This window comes from Marmota monax, unplaced genomic scaffold (assembly GCF_021218885.2).
Source record: "Marmota monax isolate L192 unplaced genomic scaffold, Marmota_monax_Labrador192_F-V1.1 WCK01_AAM20220418_F8-fsc00005, whole genome shotgun sequence".
Taxonomy (NCBI): Eukaryota; Metazoa; Chordata; class Mammalia; order Rodentia; family Sciuridae; genus Marmota; species Marmota monax.
In genome coordinates, this window is record NW_026692254.1 from 28,370,497 (window position 1) to 28,389,539 (window position 19,043).

General features: G+C 49.7%; 1 protein-coding gene across 3 annotated transcripts; it reads right to left on the reverse strand.

Moving 5' to 3' along the window:
* Positions 1-7,692: 7,692 nt before the first annotated feature.
* On the reverse strand, positions 7,693-18,912 carry Fes (FES proto-oncogene, tyrosine kinase). 3 transcript variants are annotated; one of them, XM_046437894.2, is made up of 19 exons: positions 18,758-18,912; positions 18,004-18,225; positions 17,682-17,855; positions 15,730-15,826; positions 15,411-15,594; positions 13,574-13,711; positions 13,381-13,500; positions 13,077-13,199; positions 12,764-12,950; positions 12,559-12,642; positions 11,495-11,704; positions 11,021-11,143; positions 10,578-10,631; positions 9,931-10,049; positions 9,528-9,622; positions 9,314-9,437; positions 8,941-9,098; positions 8,709-8,831; positions 7,693-8,054 (listed from the first exon to the last, which is right to left on the reverse strand). In XM_046437894.2, the coding sequence occupies exons 2-19, from the start codon at positions 18,214-18,216 to the stop codon at positions 7,912-7,914; spliced, it is 2,469 nt and encodes an 822-aa protein (XP_046293850.1). In that variant the 5' UTR covers positions 18,217-18,225; positions 18,758-18,912; the 3' UTR covers positions 7,693-7,911. The 3 variants fall into 3 exon arrangements, with proteins under 3 accessions (XP_046293850.1, XP_046293860.1, XP_058433342.1); XM_046437904.2 differs by lacking the exon at positions 18,758-18,912 and adding an exon at positions 18,370-18,632; XM_058577359.1 differs by lacking the exon at positions 11,495-11,704.
* Positions 18,913-19,043: the final 131 nt, after the last annotated feature.

Below are 19,043 nucleotides of genomic sequence, written 5' to 3' on the forward strand. Positions count from 1 at the left end.
CAGCGTGCGGGGCGGGGACACACGCGCCGCGTCCCCGCGTGCCCCGCCCCGCCAGGCCCTACCGCCTCCTAAGTGAGCCCCGCAGCCCCCGCCCTGCTCCCGCGGCGCTGCGTGTCCGGTTTGGGCCCGGCTGCCCGAGCTGCCGGCGCCAAGAATCCAGGTGCCGGCGCCGGGGCCGCACTGCGCAGCCGCAGCCCGAGACCGGCCTTAGCGTGCTGCGGAACCTGAGCTGGGGCGCGCAACTTTGTTTTTTTATGAATCTTCCTAGAGTAAGCACATTTCACCAAACAGTTGCAGAAAATTCCAGCTCCTTTTCACCAGCCAGTAGTGGAGTGCGTTTTCCTCAGTCCGCCTTGATCAACTCTAGATAGTCTGTTTTCTGAAGTTACCTTCGCAGGCAAAGGGGTGCTGCCTCCTGTAGGTATAAATTAATGGAAATTCCTTTCCGTGCCACCCAGTAAGACACTCCCCCACCTTTTCTCTCTCTCCCCATTTTTGTACTGGAGATTGAACCCAGGGGCATTTTACTACTGGTCTACATCTCAAGCCCCTTTACACATTTTAAAATTTTTGAGGAGGGTGTGTGTGTGTGTGTGTGTGTGTGTGTGTGATGGGGGCACATCTCACTAAAATGCCCTGGCTGACCTTGAATTTGAGATTCTCCCGCCTTGGCTTCCCAAGTAGCTAGGATTATAGGCATATGCCACCACGCCTGTCTCAAATCCTTTCTATTTATTTGAAGCAACATCAGGTAACAGTGACCATCACTCTGATTCAGCAGGATCATCAGGCTCACTTGGAAGACCATAGTCAGGCTCCCCATTCTAGAATTATTCCAGATGCCACTGGGTATGGACATTAGCATCACCTGGCTTTCCCTCTAAGTTCAGAAGCTAGTCCACCTTTTCTAGTTCATTAAGCCAAGTGTGGCAAGAGATGTTGGCAACCACATAGATGCCGCCCTGAATGACCAGCATGATGCCCAGGGCAAGATGGCTGTCTACCACCTTTCATGCTATAGAGTACACTCTTACTCTAGTGTTTGACAGGGTAGTGAGAGAAGCACCTGGTTAGAATTTCCAACCCTCCCAGCTCTCCTTTGCCTACATAGGTTCCAGTAGCCTAATCTGCTGAAGGCAGGCATGAAAGGGAAAATGGAAAAGTGAGAAATATGTGATTTGGGTCTCTTACAACCAATTGGGGTCTCTTCTCCCCATCCCAGCCTTTAAGCTGAACATTTTATTTAATAAGAACTACCCATCCTGGAAATTGCCACAGTGAGAATAGACATTGCCTGGCTGGGTGTGGTGGCCCATCCTGTAATCCTAGCAACTCTGGGGGATGAGGCAGGAAGATCACAAGTTCTAGGCCAGCCTGGGCAATTTAGTGAGACCCTGTCTTCATGTTTAAATTTGTGTGTGTGTGTGTGTGTGTGTGTTCATTCCAGGGATTGAACCCAGGGGTGCTAAACCTCTGAGCTACATCTCCAACCTTTTTATTTTTTATTTTGAGACAGGATCTCACTAAGTTGCTTAGGGCCTCTCTTAGTTGCTGAGGCTGGCCTTGAACTTGTGATCCTCCTGCCTCAGCCCCACCACCCCCTGCCCCATGCTGCTGGGATTACAAGCATGTGCCAGCACCCTCAGCTTGAAATTTTTATAAAAGGGCTGGGAATGTAGCTCAGTGGTTCAATCTCCAGCACAGGGTGGGGAGGAACATGAAAAAAAAAAAAAAAAAAGAATACAAACTACCTTCTTTATGTGTGTATGCTCCCTTGGGAGTTGAGCTTTAGTTGTCCTTTTATCTTTTTTAGTTGATCTTTTAAGAAATTCAATCTATGTTTTATCTGGGTGCAGTAGTGCATACCTGTAATCCCAGCAATTTAGGAGGCTGAGGTGAGTGAAATACAAAGGCCAGTCTGGACAATTTAGTAAGAGCCCCATCTTAAAACAGAAAGTAAAAAAGGGCTGGAGATTTACTCAATGGTAGAATGTTGGTGGGATTGATGCCCAGTACCCCCACTGCCAATCCATTTTGTGTTTTGCTGATGCTGCTACCTGTCAGTGACACAGGGCATAAAATGTCCATCAATGTCCCAAGTGGTTCCCCATTGCTGGGTACTCTTGGTTATAAAGGCAGGCAGCTTCCTTGCCTAATTGGATGTGTCTGAAGAATACAAATATGTGACATTGTCTACTTAGGACTCCAAACAATATGGCCTACATCCACAGTGCATAATGGGAATTACTGTGCTATACCTGGAAAACCCTATATATTGCAATCAACATCCAGTGGTACCCTCAAGGTGGAAGTAGGTGGCCCATCTAGTCTATTTGTCAGGGCCAGAGAAGTAACCAGACTATGTGCTCTGGAGTTCTCTTTGCCACTCAACTGTATAGAGTATCTAGGCACATTAGCAGGACTTCTTTGGCTTCACGTTCTGGGATCACAAGTGCTTATTTTGGCCCTAGCCATAGATAAAATATCATATCCTATGTGATAGTGGCTGTAGCTTCTACTTGAGAGATCTCGCCAGCTGGTTGCTTCCATTGATATTCATGACAAAGGGTCCTTTTTCCATGGGCATCTCTCTTGGACGTGTGTCCCACTCAATCTATTGCCAGAGTGTCTCCAACTTCTATAGGAGTTGGGACTTAACCAGTTATACTGCTTCCAGGCTAGCCCATTGGCTATTGCTCATGAGTCAGTGAAACCATAGTGAGGTTCACCGTGAGAGGTGTTTCCCATACCAAGCACCACAGTCTAAATCTCTGCCTATTGGGTAGAATTCCCTTTTCCATGCAAATTTTTAAACTGTTATTTCTGTGGCTGCACAGCAGCAGCTGTTTTGTACATTAACTGGGCTGTCAGTTCTTAAGTCATGTCCAGGTTCTCAGGAGACTCAATGTACTTCGGACCCAAGAAACCCAAGATACTGGCAGTCTTTGGTCTTTGTCTCAGGGTTAGCCACACCTTTGCCTTTTTTTTTTTTTTTAACTCAGGAGCACTCCACCACTGGTCACATCTCCAGCCCTATTTTGTATTTTATTTAGATAGGGTCTCACTGAGTTGCTTGGTGCTTCACAGTAACTGAGACTGGCTTTGAACTCATGATCCTCCTGTCTCAGCTTTCCAAGATGCTGGGATTATAGGCCTGTGCCTTTTCACATGGCCTGGCCTCTTTTTATGGAGGAAAGAGATTCCACAGATGCCTGGTTCATTCTTTTCTTGGAACACTTCCTCTTTAATGAATAATGCTTGGTAAGCAATCTGGCATTGTGGCACACCCTTGGGAGGCTGAGGCAGGATGATCCAAGGTTGAGGCCAGCCTGGGCAATTTAGCAAGACCCTGTCTCAAAATAAATAAATTAATTAAAAGGGCTGGTTTATCAGACAAGTGCCATGTGTCCTAAAACCCACAGATGCCTTTGCCTCTGGGTGATGTCCTTCTTCCACGGGTTCTAGTCTGTGTAGCTGTCAGTCATTGACACTTTTCATCCAAAAGCCTAGTGTTCAGGGCACCACTCATAGGTGGTACCTTTTGGGTAACCTTGTGTAGTGGGCTGAATACATCCTGTTGATAAAACCGTCTCTCATGCTCAGACATGCCCATCGGATGTTTTACCTCCTTTGGTTTGCTGGAAGTTTTAAGGCCAGTTGTTTTGTTCTTTTTCTTTTCCTTTTTTTTTCTGTGACAGGCTTGGGAATTGTCCTCTGGGTATGGGTCCACATGGTGCCCAAGAACTTTACATGTCTGGCCTCTGTATCAGGTTAATTTTTCAGCTTTGGTCAACCCATCCAATCTAAGGAAGTTTGTACAAGTTAATTCTCTAACTGGATGATGTTATTAACATAGTCATACTAATATACTTCTGATGGGATCTCAGGCTTCTCTATGTCTGGCCAGCTGGCCTATCCGTTGGTGGCAAATCATAGGGGAATGCAGGTACCTCTGTGGCAATACTATAAAGATGCATTGTCGGGCTAGGGTTGTGGTAGAGTGCCTGGCACCTGCAAGGCAATGGGTTTGATTCTCAGCACCACATAAAAATAAACGAAGCATACAATTCGATGTTTTTTTTTAAAAAAAGATGTGGGCTGGAGTTGTGGCCCAGTGGGAGAGTGCTCACCTAGCACATATGAGGCACTGGATTTGATCCTCAGCACCACATAAAAATGAGAAAAGATATTGTGTGTCCACCTACAACTAAAAGAATATTTAAAAAAAAATAACTTATTAAAAAAGATGCATTGTCACTCAAGCCAATGAGGGTAAAGTAGTTTTCATCTTCCACATGCATTGGAAAGATCAAAAAGGCATTAGTAGGAGCTGGGATTGTGGCTCAGTGGTAAAGCATTTGCTGGGCATGTGTGAGGCCCTGGATTCAATTCTAAGCACCACATATAAATAAATAAATAAATAAATAAATACAATAAAGGTCCATTAACAACTAAAAAAATATTTTAAAAAAACCCAAAAAGGTATTAGTAGCCTGTAATCCCAGTGACTCACATGTCTGAGGCAAGAGGATTGCAAGTTCAAGGTCAGCCTCAACAGTTTAGTGAGACTGTCTCAAAATAAAAAATTAAAAGGGCTGTGGTAAAGACACTCTGGGTTCAATTTCCACTACCGCAAAAACAAAACAAAAATTGACATGAGTACTCTGCATACTAGGTGACTTCGGTCTGTACAATGAGCTCTATGATATGAAATAATCCATAAGATGCCAAGGTCAGGGACCTTTTGTACTTGCCACTCAGGCTCCCTCCACCCACTGTTCTGTATTGCTTTGCAGTAGCCACTTGGCTAGGTCTAGACGATGAACATTTGTCCCTATCTAAGTCCCTCTCCAAGGACCTGGTCCTCCAACTTAGCCTGTTTGAGCAGTGGGGAAAGGATAGTGCTGAAAGTGGTGGGTCAAACAGTAGTCCCAACAGCACAAACCTCAGCTTGATGTCCCTCCTATCAGTCCACAGGAAATGTTAAAGCTGGTCCAGTAAATAGCCCAAATCTTTAAGTCCCATAACCCTCCCAGAGCCCTGTGAGAAATAGAATATTCCTTCATAGGTAGAATCATCACTTGCCTCTTCAGGGACCACCTGATGTAACAGCCAGATCCATGTGTCCTTTTAGATGGTTTCTCCCCTATCTTGGTCTATAGTGCATTATCTGGGCCTTTCCCAAGGCTTCCATTGTGGGAAAGGTGTTGCTTGATAGCTGAATAATTTTCTGAAAAATATCCCCAGGGTGTAAGAGAAGATTCATTTTCCCTCCACAGCCTGATATGTCAATTAAAATGTGTAGTCTGATGGGGATGACTATTTCATCATCTGGGCACTCATGATCTCCATTATGAATTCAGGCTGAGGTCACAGTGACATAATAGTGGCAGCCTCCTCCAGTACTGTTCAGATGATGGGAAATCATCTCAGATAGGCCACTATGTCATGACAACTATAAAGACCCAGTGCAACAAGCCCTGATTTTCTCTTTATCTTTTCCTCCTTTGTCATTGATTGTGGCCAAAAATGGCCTGGAGCATGGGGTCAGTCCTAAAGTATCCACGCAACTTCTGTTCCTTCCCATTCAGGAGATCTTGCAGAGAACCCTCACTTGGATGATTCATACTTCTATAGTGGATTAGACTTTTCACCAAATCTCTTATTGCTCCTTGTAAAAGTGGATCTCAGTACATTTCTGAGCTACTAATTGCCATTGATCACTCCGTCCCTTGAGGGTAGCCCTCTTAAGATTTCAATGGAAAGTCTGGCCTGTCTTTTTCTCTCTCAGCTCTTTCAAATTCTGCTCTTCAGAGATTTTCAGGACTTTATAGACTCCCAACATACAGAGGTTCAAACTCTGGCAGATACAAGGAAGAGAGACCAAGACCAACTCTTACTGATGACCCAAATCAATGAACACCCTATGGAAGACAATGGCTGCCTATCACTAACTGACCTTGGAAGCATTCTTTCCCTTGAAATTGTGGGTCATCTGGTCTTCATTTCTTCCACCACTCTCCATTCTCTTTAAAAATAAGATCATTTCCATCTTATCTACTTTTTCCCAGCTGTTGCAATGGAGGGAGGGGCATGGCCCACAGAGACCTACCACAGCCTACCCAGAAGCAGAAGTTCTTTAGTTCTGTTTTTTTAACCACTTCCATTGGAGAAATTATTTCAATTACTATTTTCACTTAATCACACTCCAACTTAATTTCCTTTTAAAAATATTTTAATTCTACCTTTTCTTTTTAATTTTTTTTGTAGTTATAGATGGACAGAATGCCTTTGTTTATTTTTATGAGGTGCTGAGAATCGAACCCAGTGCCTCATGCATGCTAGGAAAGCACTCTACCACTGAGCTACAGTCCCAGCGCATCCTTTTTAAAAATTTTTTTACAAATTTTTATTGGTGCATTATAATTGTACACAATGATGGGATTCCTTTTTTTGGGGGGGGGGGTGCTAGGGATTAAACCTCATGCATTCTGGGAAAGTGCTGAACTACACCTCCAACCGTCAATTTCCTCTTTTTAAACAAATTAGAGCTCTCTTTTATCCCTTTGAAAACTTATATTGTCCATTTTCCTAACTTCCTTGAGGGATGGCTATTTTACTTCATGGTTTATATTACTTGTTGTCTTGTATTATAAATCTTTCTCATTTTCTTTTCTTTCTTTTTTTTAGTTCAGCCCTATTACTTTACTTATTTATTTATTATTTATGGTCCAAAGTATTGAACTTGGGGGTGCTCTACCACTGAGCTATATCCCCAGCCCTTTTTATTTTTTATTTTGAGACAGGTCTCACGAAGTTGCTGAGGCTAGCCTGGAACTTGCGATCCTTGCGATCCTTCTGCTTCAGCCTCTGGAGTTGCAGGGGTTACAGGCACGTTCCCCCATACCCGGCCTACATTGTCTCAACCTTCACTGTTTCTACTGGGAATGTTTCAGATGACTACAGATTTCAGTGGAACCCCTCCCAGTAAGGGCTCCCCAATCTGCCATCCCATTGCTCAGGAAACTCTTTTTTTTTTTTTTTAAAGAGTTTAGTTGTTGTCAATGGACCTTTATTTAATTTATTTATATGTAGTGCTGAGACTCAAAACCCAGTGCCTCACACATGCTAGGCAAGTGCTTTACCACTGTGATACAACCCCAGCCCCAAGAAACTCTTAAGAGATGAACTCCTTAGAAAAAGCATTTCTTTCTCTTCAGCCACATCAGTCTCCTCGAGTGGAACCCTAACCTTCCCTCTCTTCCCAGCTCTTCTTGAACTGTATGTGACTGTTGTACACATCCACAGTGTCAGTTACTCTCTAACATTTATAAGCTGATGACTTTCATATCTCTGTTGCCAGCCTTTACCTCCATCTGGGCTTTCAGACTGATCTGTATACTTTTTATCTCCACAGGCCCCTAAGCAAAACATCTCTGAACTCAATATCCTCCGTCCTCCCCGCAGCACGGCTCCTCTTGTTGAGATCCTCTTTTGGGAAACAGTGCCACCATCTGGATCTAGCCAAAGCATGTATAATACCCTCAGCCATGTCCCACATCCAGCTGCTACCAAATTATATCAGCTCCGCTCCATGAGTTCTGCCTATCCTCTTTCTTCTCATAGCCATTACAGAGGTCTTGCAGGCCTTCTAAGATGTGCCCTCCAGAGGACCACACATGCCAAGAGTACTGGATGGATAAAAGTGGTTTTATTATTTCTTCCTGGGAGAGGAAGCCCTGGCAAGAGCAGGGACACAGAGCCAACACAGGGCTGCATACTTCTCACAGCACAGCTGCTGGTGACTGGAGTGCAAGAACATGGAGAGCTGTTCAACAGTGTGAACGGGAGCTGCCGAGGAGATACACTCTTGCCTGAAGAAGCCACTGGCTTGAGAAGGGGGTCCCAGCCTCATCGATGCCGCTTTCGAATGCTCTGCAGCTCCTGGTAGATGGTGCTGAAGCTGGGTCGCTGCCCAGGCTCATAGGCCCAGCACTGCTCCATGAGCCTGAACACAGCATCAGGGCACAGCTCTGGGCAGGGCAGGCGACCCCCTGTGAGGACAGGCACAGCACACTAGGCATGAGGAAGGGTTCCTGGGGCAGCCTGTGAGCAACAGGAGCTGCTAAAGATGTACTGTCCCTACTTTTGTTTTGTTCAACAAAACCTCAAGAAACAGAGATTGGATGTGACCTTTTTTTTTTTTTTTTAAGGTATTAAGGATTGAACCCATGGCCTCATGCATGTTAAGCAAGCATTCTATCACTGAGCTACATCCCCAGCCCTTTTAATGTTATTTTGAGACAGGATCTCACTAAGGTGATGAGGGTTTTGCTAAGCTGCTGAGGCTGGTTTCAAACTTGCCATCCTTCTGCCTCAGCCTTCCAGGTCACTGGGATTGCAGGTGTGCACCACCATGCCCAGCTGAGGCCTGTGTTCCCACTATGTGCTACTTGTGTGATCTCTGCAAGTCTGTTTTTCTACCTGCAAAAGGAACATATTAATCTCCACCTTATGTTTGGCAAGGAGTAAATGAAGTAACCTTTGACCTAGTATTAACAGGTGCCCTGCTCAGTGGCAGCTCTGGGATTATTCTTATTCTGCCCCAGTGGGAAGGTTAGGAAGTTAAGGGAAGAAAAGGTGTCCAGGTGGAGCATGGGAAAGAGGGTGTGGCCCTAAGGTTGCTGTCACACACAGGCTTGCCTTACCCGTTTCCACAAACTCTCGTGTTTGCTGATTGCTGAGGTTGGGATAGGGCGAGGCCCCCAGGCTAAAGGTCTCCCAGAGCAAGATGCCAAAGCTCCATACATCACTCTCAGAGGAGTAGCGGCCTGCAGAGGAGGTGAGGCAGCATGAGAGAGCTGTCCACATCCATAGAGTAAGATTCCACCCATGCCTAGTCTTCAATGTTGCAAAGCAGGGTTGGAAAGGGCCAGATACCATAGTTAAGGGCCTCCGGTGCGGTCCACTTCACTGGGACTTGTCTGAGACCCCCTGAGGCTGCATAGATTCCATCAGCTTCCTCTCGGGACATCCCAAAATCACTGATCTTCAGAACGTTCTTCTCTGTCACCAGGCAGTTTCGAGCAGCCAAGTCCCTGGGTGAAGCAGGGTCAGGGTCTCCTTTAGCTAATGTTTCCTGCCTTGCCTGGGCCAAGCCCTCCACACAAAGCCGTGGATAGAAGCTCTGCTTGTCCCAGGCTAGTCTATCAGGAGAGGCTGACTCCATCTCTGGAGCTGAAGCCTGATAGCCAAAGGGTTCAGGGATGACAGCTCTTCCTGACTAGGGGCATCAGGGCTATAGCCCACTCACCGGTGGATGCAACACTTGCTTTCTAAGTATTCCATGCCTGCAGCTGCATCCCCCACCATCTGCAGCAGAGTCTTCACCCTCAGGCGGGCTCCCTCTGTCCGTAGGAAGGTCAGGAAATCTCCTCCTGGAGGTGGGGGCGGCTATGAGCCTCCTGCGGGGGCAGCCACCTTGCCAGGCTGAGTTCCCCACCCTGGAGATTAGCAACCCTGCTCACCCTGCACAAGCTCCATGACAATGTAGATGGGTTGCTTCTGGGTGCAGACACCAATGAGACGCACAATGTTGGGGTGGCTGTACTGCTTCAGGATCCTGCAGGGCACTGTGGCTTAGGTACCATGTGGCCTGGGCCCACCTTCCACCTCCTCCAGAAACCCCAGGGAGGATGGGAGAATGGCTGGAGAGAAAAGCTTGACCTCTGGAGGCCAACAGCCCTAGATGTGTGGCCTTAGGTGGGGCCTTGGCAGCTTCTACCTCTTGGCCCTATGGGGGGTGCTACCCAACTGTGAGGGGGCAAGAAGATTAAATGACACCAGAGAAGTCAAGCATTTTATGTCTGGCCATGCACAGCGGACACTTTCATATACGGAACCTCTGGTTGTCCTTATTTTGTTACCCACCTTGCTTCCTGCAGAAACTTGGCCTTGAGGTCAGGGGGGAGTGTCTCTCGACAAGATTTCACTGCCACCAGAGTATTATCAGCTCTCAGGCGTCCACTGAATACTTCACCGAAGTTCCCCTGAAATGGTCTAAGGCTCCTACCAAGGCTTCCCTATGCCACTGTCCTTTCTCCACTCAGGGGGACACCCACCTTGTTCCTGCCCCCTCTACATTCAGCCCCCACGTTCACAATTGCTCACTCTAGCTCTCTAGGAGTTTACTCCCTAGTTAGGGAACTGAGAGAGGATGGGCAGGAAAAGCCACCTGTGACATGCCACATTCTCCAAGAGAAATGACATGGAAAATAAAAAAACACTTTCCTTTGTGTTTGAAAAACATTTTGATTTTTAGGAAAGTGACTTCCTTTCTAGACAGATATTTTACAGTTCATATTAAAGAATATCTTTCCACATATGCAAGAAGCCTCTGAGGAGGAGCTGGAGTGGGGTGCCAGTGACAGAGCTGTCTTCCGGGGAGTTTGGGGGTGGGTACTCTGCTTCCTGGAGGACAGGGCATGGCAATGGTTAGGAAGCAGTGGAGCTGGAGAAAAAGGGCAAGCCAGGAGGAGGGGCTGGCAGAGCATCCTCCTAGTGGAGGCCCAACTTACCCGCCCAATCTGCTCGCCTAACACCAGGTCCTCATGGTTCAGTACCCACTTGTCCTGGGGAAAAGGAGTTAGAAAGTCAGAAATCAGTGATGAGAGGGGATGCTGGGCTCTGGGAAGGACTGAACAGCTCTCCTACTGACACTATCTTTCATTTCTTGGAGCTTTAGTGTGTTGGTCTGTCTAGTGCAGTTGAATATCAGGATCATGCTCAGGTGACTCCAGGAAGCAGCCAGGTGCCTTCACCAAGTGAGCACCAGTCATCTCTGCACAGCCTTTGGAGTGGAAGTGGCCTTGACATTCCAAACCTAGAAATCTGGCCAAATTGTGGAGTGAGGGCTCCCTTCACATTCTGCACGTAGACCAAAGACACAACAGGTCCTTACTGCTCCTACCATGGTCAAGCCTTACCACAAGTAGCACAGCCAGGTTGGACACAGGCTCACCTTGGGCACAGGCCTGTACAGGACAACACCGCTCTTCTTGGTGAGGGGCTGCCGGGAGCACAGCAGGTGGTCAATGAGCAATGGGATGCTGGGGAAGCCATCCCCTTCTAACCGGTACAGGTTCTGTGGGACAGAGTGACTGGGGTCAGCAGCTTCCATTGCTGAGGGGGCCTGAGTCTTGGCAGAGGGCAGGAAGAGCAGCAGGGGAGAAAGGGCCTGCCTGGGACAAGAGGCAGAGAGGCCTACGGAAAAGATATGAGCATGTGGGACACAACTCTGCTACCCTCCTTAGCGGAGGATAATGCTTAAGTCTCTATTGCATTACAGAGACTTGGGTCCTCTTGATAGTTCTTCCAGCTCAGCTAGGGAGGCATCTAAGACATAGCAGCTACTCCCTACCCTCTAGAGGTTATCAGTCTCAAAATCATTCCACTGGGAAGGAAAAGGGAAGGCTCAGGTCCCAGCCTCACTCACGTCCAAGGACTGGATGATGAAGTGCCGGGGCTGGCCATCCCACAGTACTGAGAGCACATACTCCTGCTTGCCCTGGCTCTCCCGCACCAGAAAGTCCCCAGAGTGTGTCAGCAGCTCAGCCACCTCTGCCCGCGGGATGGCCCCATGGTACCATAGCTGCTCATGCAGGGGCTTCTGCACCTCTGGAACAAGCTGTAGCGGTGGGGGAAGCTGGGCAGGGGAGAAGCAAGTGGGGTCACTCAGCCAGCTTGCCAGGGAAAGCCACTGGGTCAAAGGGTATCTCTCCACCACCCAATAAGCTCTCAGTCCTTACAACCACAGGGAGTGGCACACAGAGCCATCTGTGGGCCCTTGGATCACTCTGGGGAAGAACTGGGATGGGAAGCCCAGACTGGCAGTCCCAAACCAAACTGGTGCCTTTTCCTCCAGGCCACAGAGGTCCCTGCCCACTTCTGGAGCAAGTAGAGCCCTGGGTTAACCAAAGCTGCTGGTCCCTGCAGTACACCGGGGTGGTGGGTGGAAGGAGTACAGGGGTAGCAGGATTTGGGGGCATCTGCAGCCAGGACTCCTAAGGAAGACATGGACACCTCAAGCTGCTGGGCCTGCAGCTTGGCTTGGCCACACAGTGCTACCTGCACTCTGCAGCTCCTCCTGCAGTGCCTGCTTCTTGCCTAAAACCCAGGAGGCTGAAGTAGAAAGATCACAAGTTCAAAGTCATTCTCAGAAATTTAGCAAGGCCCTAAACAACATAGTGAGAACTTGTCTCAAAATAAAAAATAAAGACAGGGCTGGGGTTGTGGCTCAGTGGTAGAGTGCTTGCCTAGCATGCATGAGACACCAGGTTCAATCCTCAGCACCACAAAAAAATAAAGATATTGTGTCCACCTAAAACTAAAAAATATTATAAAATAAAATAAAGACAGCTGGGATTTGGCTCAGTGGTTAAGCAACCCTGGGTTCAGATCACCAAGGAAGGAGCCTAGAGGAGGAGTATGTCTGAGACCCCTGATCTGGCCTATCTCTTAGGACATACAGAGGTATGAAGCAGGCTGACCGCCACTCACCGAGAACTTGGGGCGGAAGATTCCTGAGAAGTGGCTCTTAAGGATCTCCAGCGTAGGTGTCCTTCCCCCCTCTCGCTCCTGCTCCTGAGGCCAGGGACAGACGTCAGCAGGTGGCCAGGCTTGGGGAGGGGGAGGGCAAAAATGAGGAGCACAGCCCCTGCGGGCAGGCATGGCTGGCAGGCAAGGGCAATAGCAGGTAGCTCACCGAGGATGAGGTGGAATGGCGGTCATCCTGCAGGAGCAGCACGGCTGGGGGCTCGCCAGGGCCCAGCTGCTCCAGCTTGGTCTGCAGCAGCTCCTGCTGGGCCTGTAGCTTGGCTTGGCCACACAGTGCTACCTGCAGCCCCTGCAGCGCCTCCTGCAGTGCCTGCTTCTTGCCTAACAGCTGCACCCTGCAGGCAGAGGGTAGGTAGGAGGGTAGGACAGAGACATGGGCTCAGTCCCCAGCTGGAAGCAGCAGCAGGTAGGGCAGGCAGAACAGAGCAGGGCCAGGAGCTGCTGCAAGAGGGCCCACTCACCGCTCCCGGGGGTGAGTGTTCTGCTCCTCACTCTGGAGCTCATGCTGCAGCTGACTGACCACCTCCTTTCGGTTCAGCACAGTCTCAGTGGCCACAGCCAGGTCATCTGTCACAGAGGTCAGTCTGTATCCACAAGAAGAGCAATGTTAGAGCCGCACTCGCCACAAGCATCCTTACAGAGCCAAGCAAGCCTGGTTGCCTAGCCATAGCTCGGTATAGGCAGAGTTCCCTCCCCACCCTGCCACACAGACACCCATGGTCTGTCAGGAGCCCACCCTGGCCCAGAAGCCAAGCCACCACACACGTGTGCTGCACACTCTCCACAGTTAGCTCGTTCAGTTGCAGCTCCCCAGGCTCCAGCTGTTCACCCTCCTCAAGCAACGACTCATCAAAGGTGACACAGGGTGGGATGTCAGGGGCAGACCTGTGGGTGACATGACCCTGTCAGTGAACAGGCCAGTAGCCCTAGTGTCAAGCAGGTGCAAGGATGGGCTTACCCATACTGCTGTAGGAAGCCTTGGTACTCAGCCTCCGGCTGGATGCGGGCAACAGCTGCAGCCATCTCCCGGTGAATAGCGACCACCTCATCCTGCACCAGACTGCTAATCTCCAGGTATTCCTGTAGAATCTCCTTCCTGTCCCCGGGATGCAACCCCCAGTTAGGGAGACCTCAGGCTAGGAGAGGCAGGCAGTTCAGTCTAGGGCATTGGGTTTGGAGGCTGTGCTGGGATTGACTCCACCTCAGCTAATGGCAAATTATTTAACCTCCCCTTGATCTTCTACTTTCTGATGTGTGTGATGGACACACTGGCAGTTGCATTAAGGATCCAAAGTGATCCTGAATACAGATGTCTGGTACTTAGGAAGTACTCTGGCAGCCAGCTTAAAATTGGGACTCTGGGCCCCCAATAAATGTATAAGCCACCAATGTGCTGCTAATTCCACGTCTGTATCTCCTAGGCCTGACAGCACCCCTGAGCTCCAGCCTCATGTCTTCATCCACTTACCCAAAATGTCCCATTGAACACTGGTCTCTCAGACACCCGAATTATACTCATTGAAAAATTAATTCCTAGTCCCCAAAACCTCTTCCTTCCATATCCTTCTCTACACAAGCTAATGGCAACTCTAAGCTCTAAGCTCAGTCCTTAGAGACAAGCTTGATTCCTCTATTTCACACTCTACTTCCAATCATAAGGAAATCCTACCACTGTATCTTCAAAATATACCCAGGACCTGACCACTTTTTCATCTCCATCACTACCACTTTGGCCCAATAGCCAAGATCTGTAGCTAGGATCCATGCAAGACACTCCTGTCTGACCTCTCTTCTCTGGCCTCACCCCTTAAAAGTCTATTCTTAAATCAGCAGCCACAGCAACCTTATAGAGCATGTCACTATGGTTTACCCAGAGCCAGTCCTCACAGTGGCCTGCTGGACCCTCTCATTGAGCCCCCAACCTCTGGCTCCTCTAGTCCATGTCTGATTCTCCCCTCCCCTTGTTCTGCAGAAAGTCCACTGATTCTTTGTTACCCTCTAAAGCTCTCCCACTATAGCACCTAATCACTCGCTGTCCCTCTTTCTGGAATAGTCTTTCTCCAGAGAGTCCCATGGTTCACTCCATATCTCTCTTAATTCTGTCTTGGGATGTCACCTTCTCATATCTTTTTGTTTTCAGTGGTACTGGGGATTGAATCCAGGAGTGCTCTACCAATGAGCTATATCCACAACTTTTAATTTTTTATTTTAAAACAGTATCTGGTTAAGTTGCTCAGACTGGACTTGATGCTTCTGCCTTTCTTCATAGTCGCTGGAATTACAGAACATCATCATCTCAAAGAAGCCTTCTCAGAGCACTCTACTTAAAATTGCAGCTCCTCCCCTGCCCTCCTAACCCTCTTCCCTAAGTTTAGTTTTTTTCACAGCACTTATCACTCGTAACATACTTCCTATTTTATTTCTTCCCTCCCTCCCTTCACTAAAGTGGAAGATTCTGAGGACAGATGTTTGTCTACATTTTTCTCTGCTACATTCCAGAGTGTAGAACAATGCTCAGTGAATTTAACTAAACCCTAGGACTCTTCCCTCTCTTGCTTTGCAGAAGGTTCACTGGCCCTTTGCTACCCTCTAAAGCTCTCTTGCTGCTACAACTGTACACTTGCTATAAGGGGCCCTAGAATAATGTAATTTGGATTAAGTCGACTGGCTAAGGACCCATCCTCACCCAATTACATGGTCCATGCTTTTACAGGATTGAATTTTCTAGGCCCTGCTTCTGGGCCTAGTAGTGGGTTTAGGACTGTTACAAGGCTAGGGTGGGACTGCGGGCTTACAGGATGTGCACCATCTCCTCGTGTAGGTCCTGCAGCGACTGCAGCAAGCTAGGCAGCATGAGCTGGTGGTGGTGCTGGTGGTGCAGCTGCGCAGCCCGCACACCAAGCACATAGCGGTTGTGATGGGCAAAGAGTTTCCAAAGGCTGCGCACATACTTGTCTTTGGCCTTGTCACGGTCCTTGTCTGCAGGTGGGAGGGAGGGAGGTGTGGAGAAAAGTGTCAGCATAGGGGCTTGAGTAGTCCTCACTTTTGGGACACCCACAGGCAGGTGAGCACTGGTTTGGGATTCCCTCCCTGCTAGCAAGGGAAGCCACAAACCTTTGCTGGCCTCTTGGTATTTACGCCTGGCCTGGGCACTGTCCCGGGCCAGGGCTCGGTATTGGCTTTTTAGCTTCTCGATGTCCTGGTTGTGGGTCTGGGGAGAGAGGGGATGGTCAGAATAAGGAGGAAGGTCCCTAAGCACGGGTGATTCCTTCTTGAGGTAAAGCCCTGGCAAGGTCCTGCCAATGAGTCAGGAAGCATATCTAAGCCCATCCTCCTGGAAGGGTCTGGAGACGTGAGGAAGCTGGCTGCAAGGTTTAGGGTCAGAGGAGCTGAGTTAAAGACAGCCCACTGTGGGAGGCAGACAGGTGGCCTGGGCCTGTCCCTCTATACCTTAAGAATGCTATCCTGGAACTATATAGGTCCAGCTTCAGGAATATGCAGCCCATATAGTCATGTAGGGCTCCATATGCAGATAGGTCTTGTGTGTGGTTCACATGCACTCCTGTTCTCATATTGTAAAAAAAAAAATTTTTTTTGGTAGTGGGGATTGAACCCAGGGCTAGCACACTTCTACTGAGCTACATCCCCAGCCCTTTTAAATTTTGAGACAGGGACTCACTCAGTTGCCCAGGTTTGGCCTTGAACTTTCACTCCTCCTGCCTCAGCCTCTTGAGTAGCTAGGGTTACAGATGTGCACTAACACACCATGCAATGTCATATTGAAATTTCCAATGATTTCTTAAAAGAGGACCCACATTGTCATTTTGTACTGGGCTTGGCAAATTATGTTCCTGGCCAACAAGAACAATATATGACAGTCGAGAATGGAGTTCTCATCCCAGTTCTCCTGTTTAGATGCTGAGACACCTTGGGAAAGCTCCATCCATCTTCTCTGAATCTCAGTTTCCCCATCTGGAACTGAGCTAAATGTATAAACTAGAGTAGCTTTTCTCTTAAACAGCCAGAAAGTATTTCAGGCCTGTAAGCCATAAAGTCTCTGTTGCAATTATTCAATTCTGTCATTGTAGCTCTCTCTATAGTAGCCATAGATGATATGAAAACAAACAGGCATGGTTGTGCTCCAGTAAAACTTTATAAAATAGGGCAGATCCTAATGTCTAATCCCAGCAACTCGGGAGGCAGAAGCAGGAAGACCCCAAGTTTTGAGGCCAAAATTTAAAAATGGCCAGGGGTGGTGGCACACTCCTGTAATCCCAGTGGCTTGGCCAGATGAGGCAGGAGGATCACGAGTTCAAAGCCAGCCTCAGGAATGGTGAGGCACTAAGCAACTCAGTGAGACCCTGTCTCTAAATAAAATACAAAATAGGTCTAGGGATGTAGCTCAATCCCCAGTCTCCTCCCGCCACCAAAAAAAATTTCAAAACGGCTGGGGATTTTCCCGAGGAGTGTGAGGCCAGGTTGGCCACCAGGGGCTGCTGTGGGTCTGTGGCAAAGCCAGGCTCTGTGCTGGCGTAAGAGGTGTGGTTCCAGTGACACAGTGAACACTGGACTGAAGCACCCAGAGAAAGAGCAGCTCCCAAATCATACAGCCTACAACTAAGGAGCTGGTGGAATTAAGAGCTAGGCAGGCTAATTTCAGCTGTGAGGGGGCCACTCTGCTGCCCTGTCTCTGGGGCCCTGAGAAGGAGTCCTAAGCTAAAAGCAAACAGAGAGACACTCATTCTTCTCACTGTCTCTGGGGTCCATACAGGAGGCAGAGCACAGACCCTGGGCTCCACCCAGGTAGTGACATGCCTCACCCATCCTTGCATTCCCAGCACTATGGCTAGGAACAGACAACACATGGCCAGGCCAGCTGTGCTGCAGGCCAGCCCAAGTGAGGGGGCCAGGGTGGGGGAGCTACAGCAAGGCTGGAGCATGCCATCCTGAGGCCAGGCCTGCGGTCAGGGACTTCCACTTCCCCAGTTAATCTAGGGGCTCTAGTTTAAAATCATTCCTTTTAAGCTCCACACTATGACAGAAATGATTGTCTGCCATGTACCCACCTTGGTGAGCTCCTGCTGCAGTTGCTGCCACTGCTCGCTGTAGGTCTTGCGCAGCTGCTGCCGCTCCCTGATCAGGAGGCTCAGCTTGCTCAGGGGCCCTGAGTTCAGATCTTCTGCATGCTGCCGTAGCACCCGGCTCAGACCCTCTGTCTGGCTGGTGATCTCTGCCCATGACTATGCACAGGATGGGGGAGGCAGGGAAGAGTAGACAATGGCTCCCAAGCCTGGGCCTGCCAAATCTCCAACTCCATCCCAGAGAGTTTTAGGAAAGGAAGGGGGTGGGCAGGTGTAGCTAGCACCCACAGGAACCCCAGAAACCCACCTGGCTGACAGGGCTGTCAGGGCCGCTACTCCGGCTCTGGCCTCCGCTGTCCTGCAGGGACATGTGGTGAAGAAGTCCTGCATATTCCCGGTCACTCTTGACCCTCTGGGCCATCCACTTCCGCATGCCCTCCAACAGGCGAAGCTCTGCTTCCTGCATCTGCTGCACTGCCCCATGGCCCTGGGGGCTGCACAGCTCTGAGGAGAAGCCCATAATGGTGTCCTAGGGACAGATAATAGGCCATCACTGGGGGCAAAGCAGCAGCTGGAGTGAAATGAGGGAACAAAGAGGCTGGGGACTACAAGGTCAAAAGGGTTGCAGGGCCAGGAGGAGCTGCAAACAGGTAGAAGGTGGGTGGGGTCCTACCCTGCTGAAACAGCAATAGGTACAGGACAGTAGCCTGGCCTCGGACTGGCCTTCATTGCTTCCTATGCCCCCAGTCAAGCCCTAGTGCCAGAGGTCCCCTTTCCAATTGTGGAGAGGAACCAGTCTGGCGCCAGCGCCATTCCTAGGTCCTTCATCCAAAAACCAGTTAGAGGCCCTCCACAGAGCCAAGCCTAGGAGGGCTGGAGCCTCAGGAGCCTACAGCTGGAGCCCTGTAACTGTGGCCACCAGGCCCTTCCGCGGCCCCTACCCCCACCCAAATGGGTGTCAGGCTCTCAGGACGCCTGCCCGGTCCCTGCCCACTACCACCCAGCTTCCCGCCCCACGTCTGCGCGCGTCGTCGCCTGCTGGGCTGAGAGGCTGATGTTACCGGCGCGGGTAGCTGCTCCTGGAGCGGCCGTGGACCGACTCAAGCCCCGCGCCGACCCCCGGCCAGTTCCTGATTCCGCGCTTCCTCCTCCCGCGGTTTCAGTTGGCCCAGGCCCCGGGGCGGGCCCGCGGAGGGGAAGGGGCGGGCGGCAGCGGCCTGCGGCCCGACGCCCGCCCGCCCCCCTGCTCAGTGCTGGGCCGTAGCCTCCGGCCGGCTCTCGGCCACGGAAACGGAAGGGAGGGGGAGGCCGGGAAAGAATGGCCGTGTGGAGAGGGGCCTGCGCGGC

Excerpts from the sequence above, each read along its gene's own strand:
- Fes (XM_046437894.2), bottom strand. The coding sequence starts at position 18,216 with ATGGGCTTCTCCTCAGAGCTGTGCAGCCCCCAGGGCCATGGGGCAGTG. Across the intron at positions 15,827-17,681 it reads TGCAGCAGGAGCTCACCAAG|ACCCACAACCAGGACATCGA; the intron begins GTGGGTACATGG and ends CTCTCTCCCCAG. Across the intron at positions 13,712-15,410 it reads GAGGAGATGGTGCACATCCT|GAAGGAGATTCTACAGGAAT; the intron begins GTAAGCCCGCAG and ends TCCCGGGGACAG.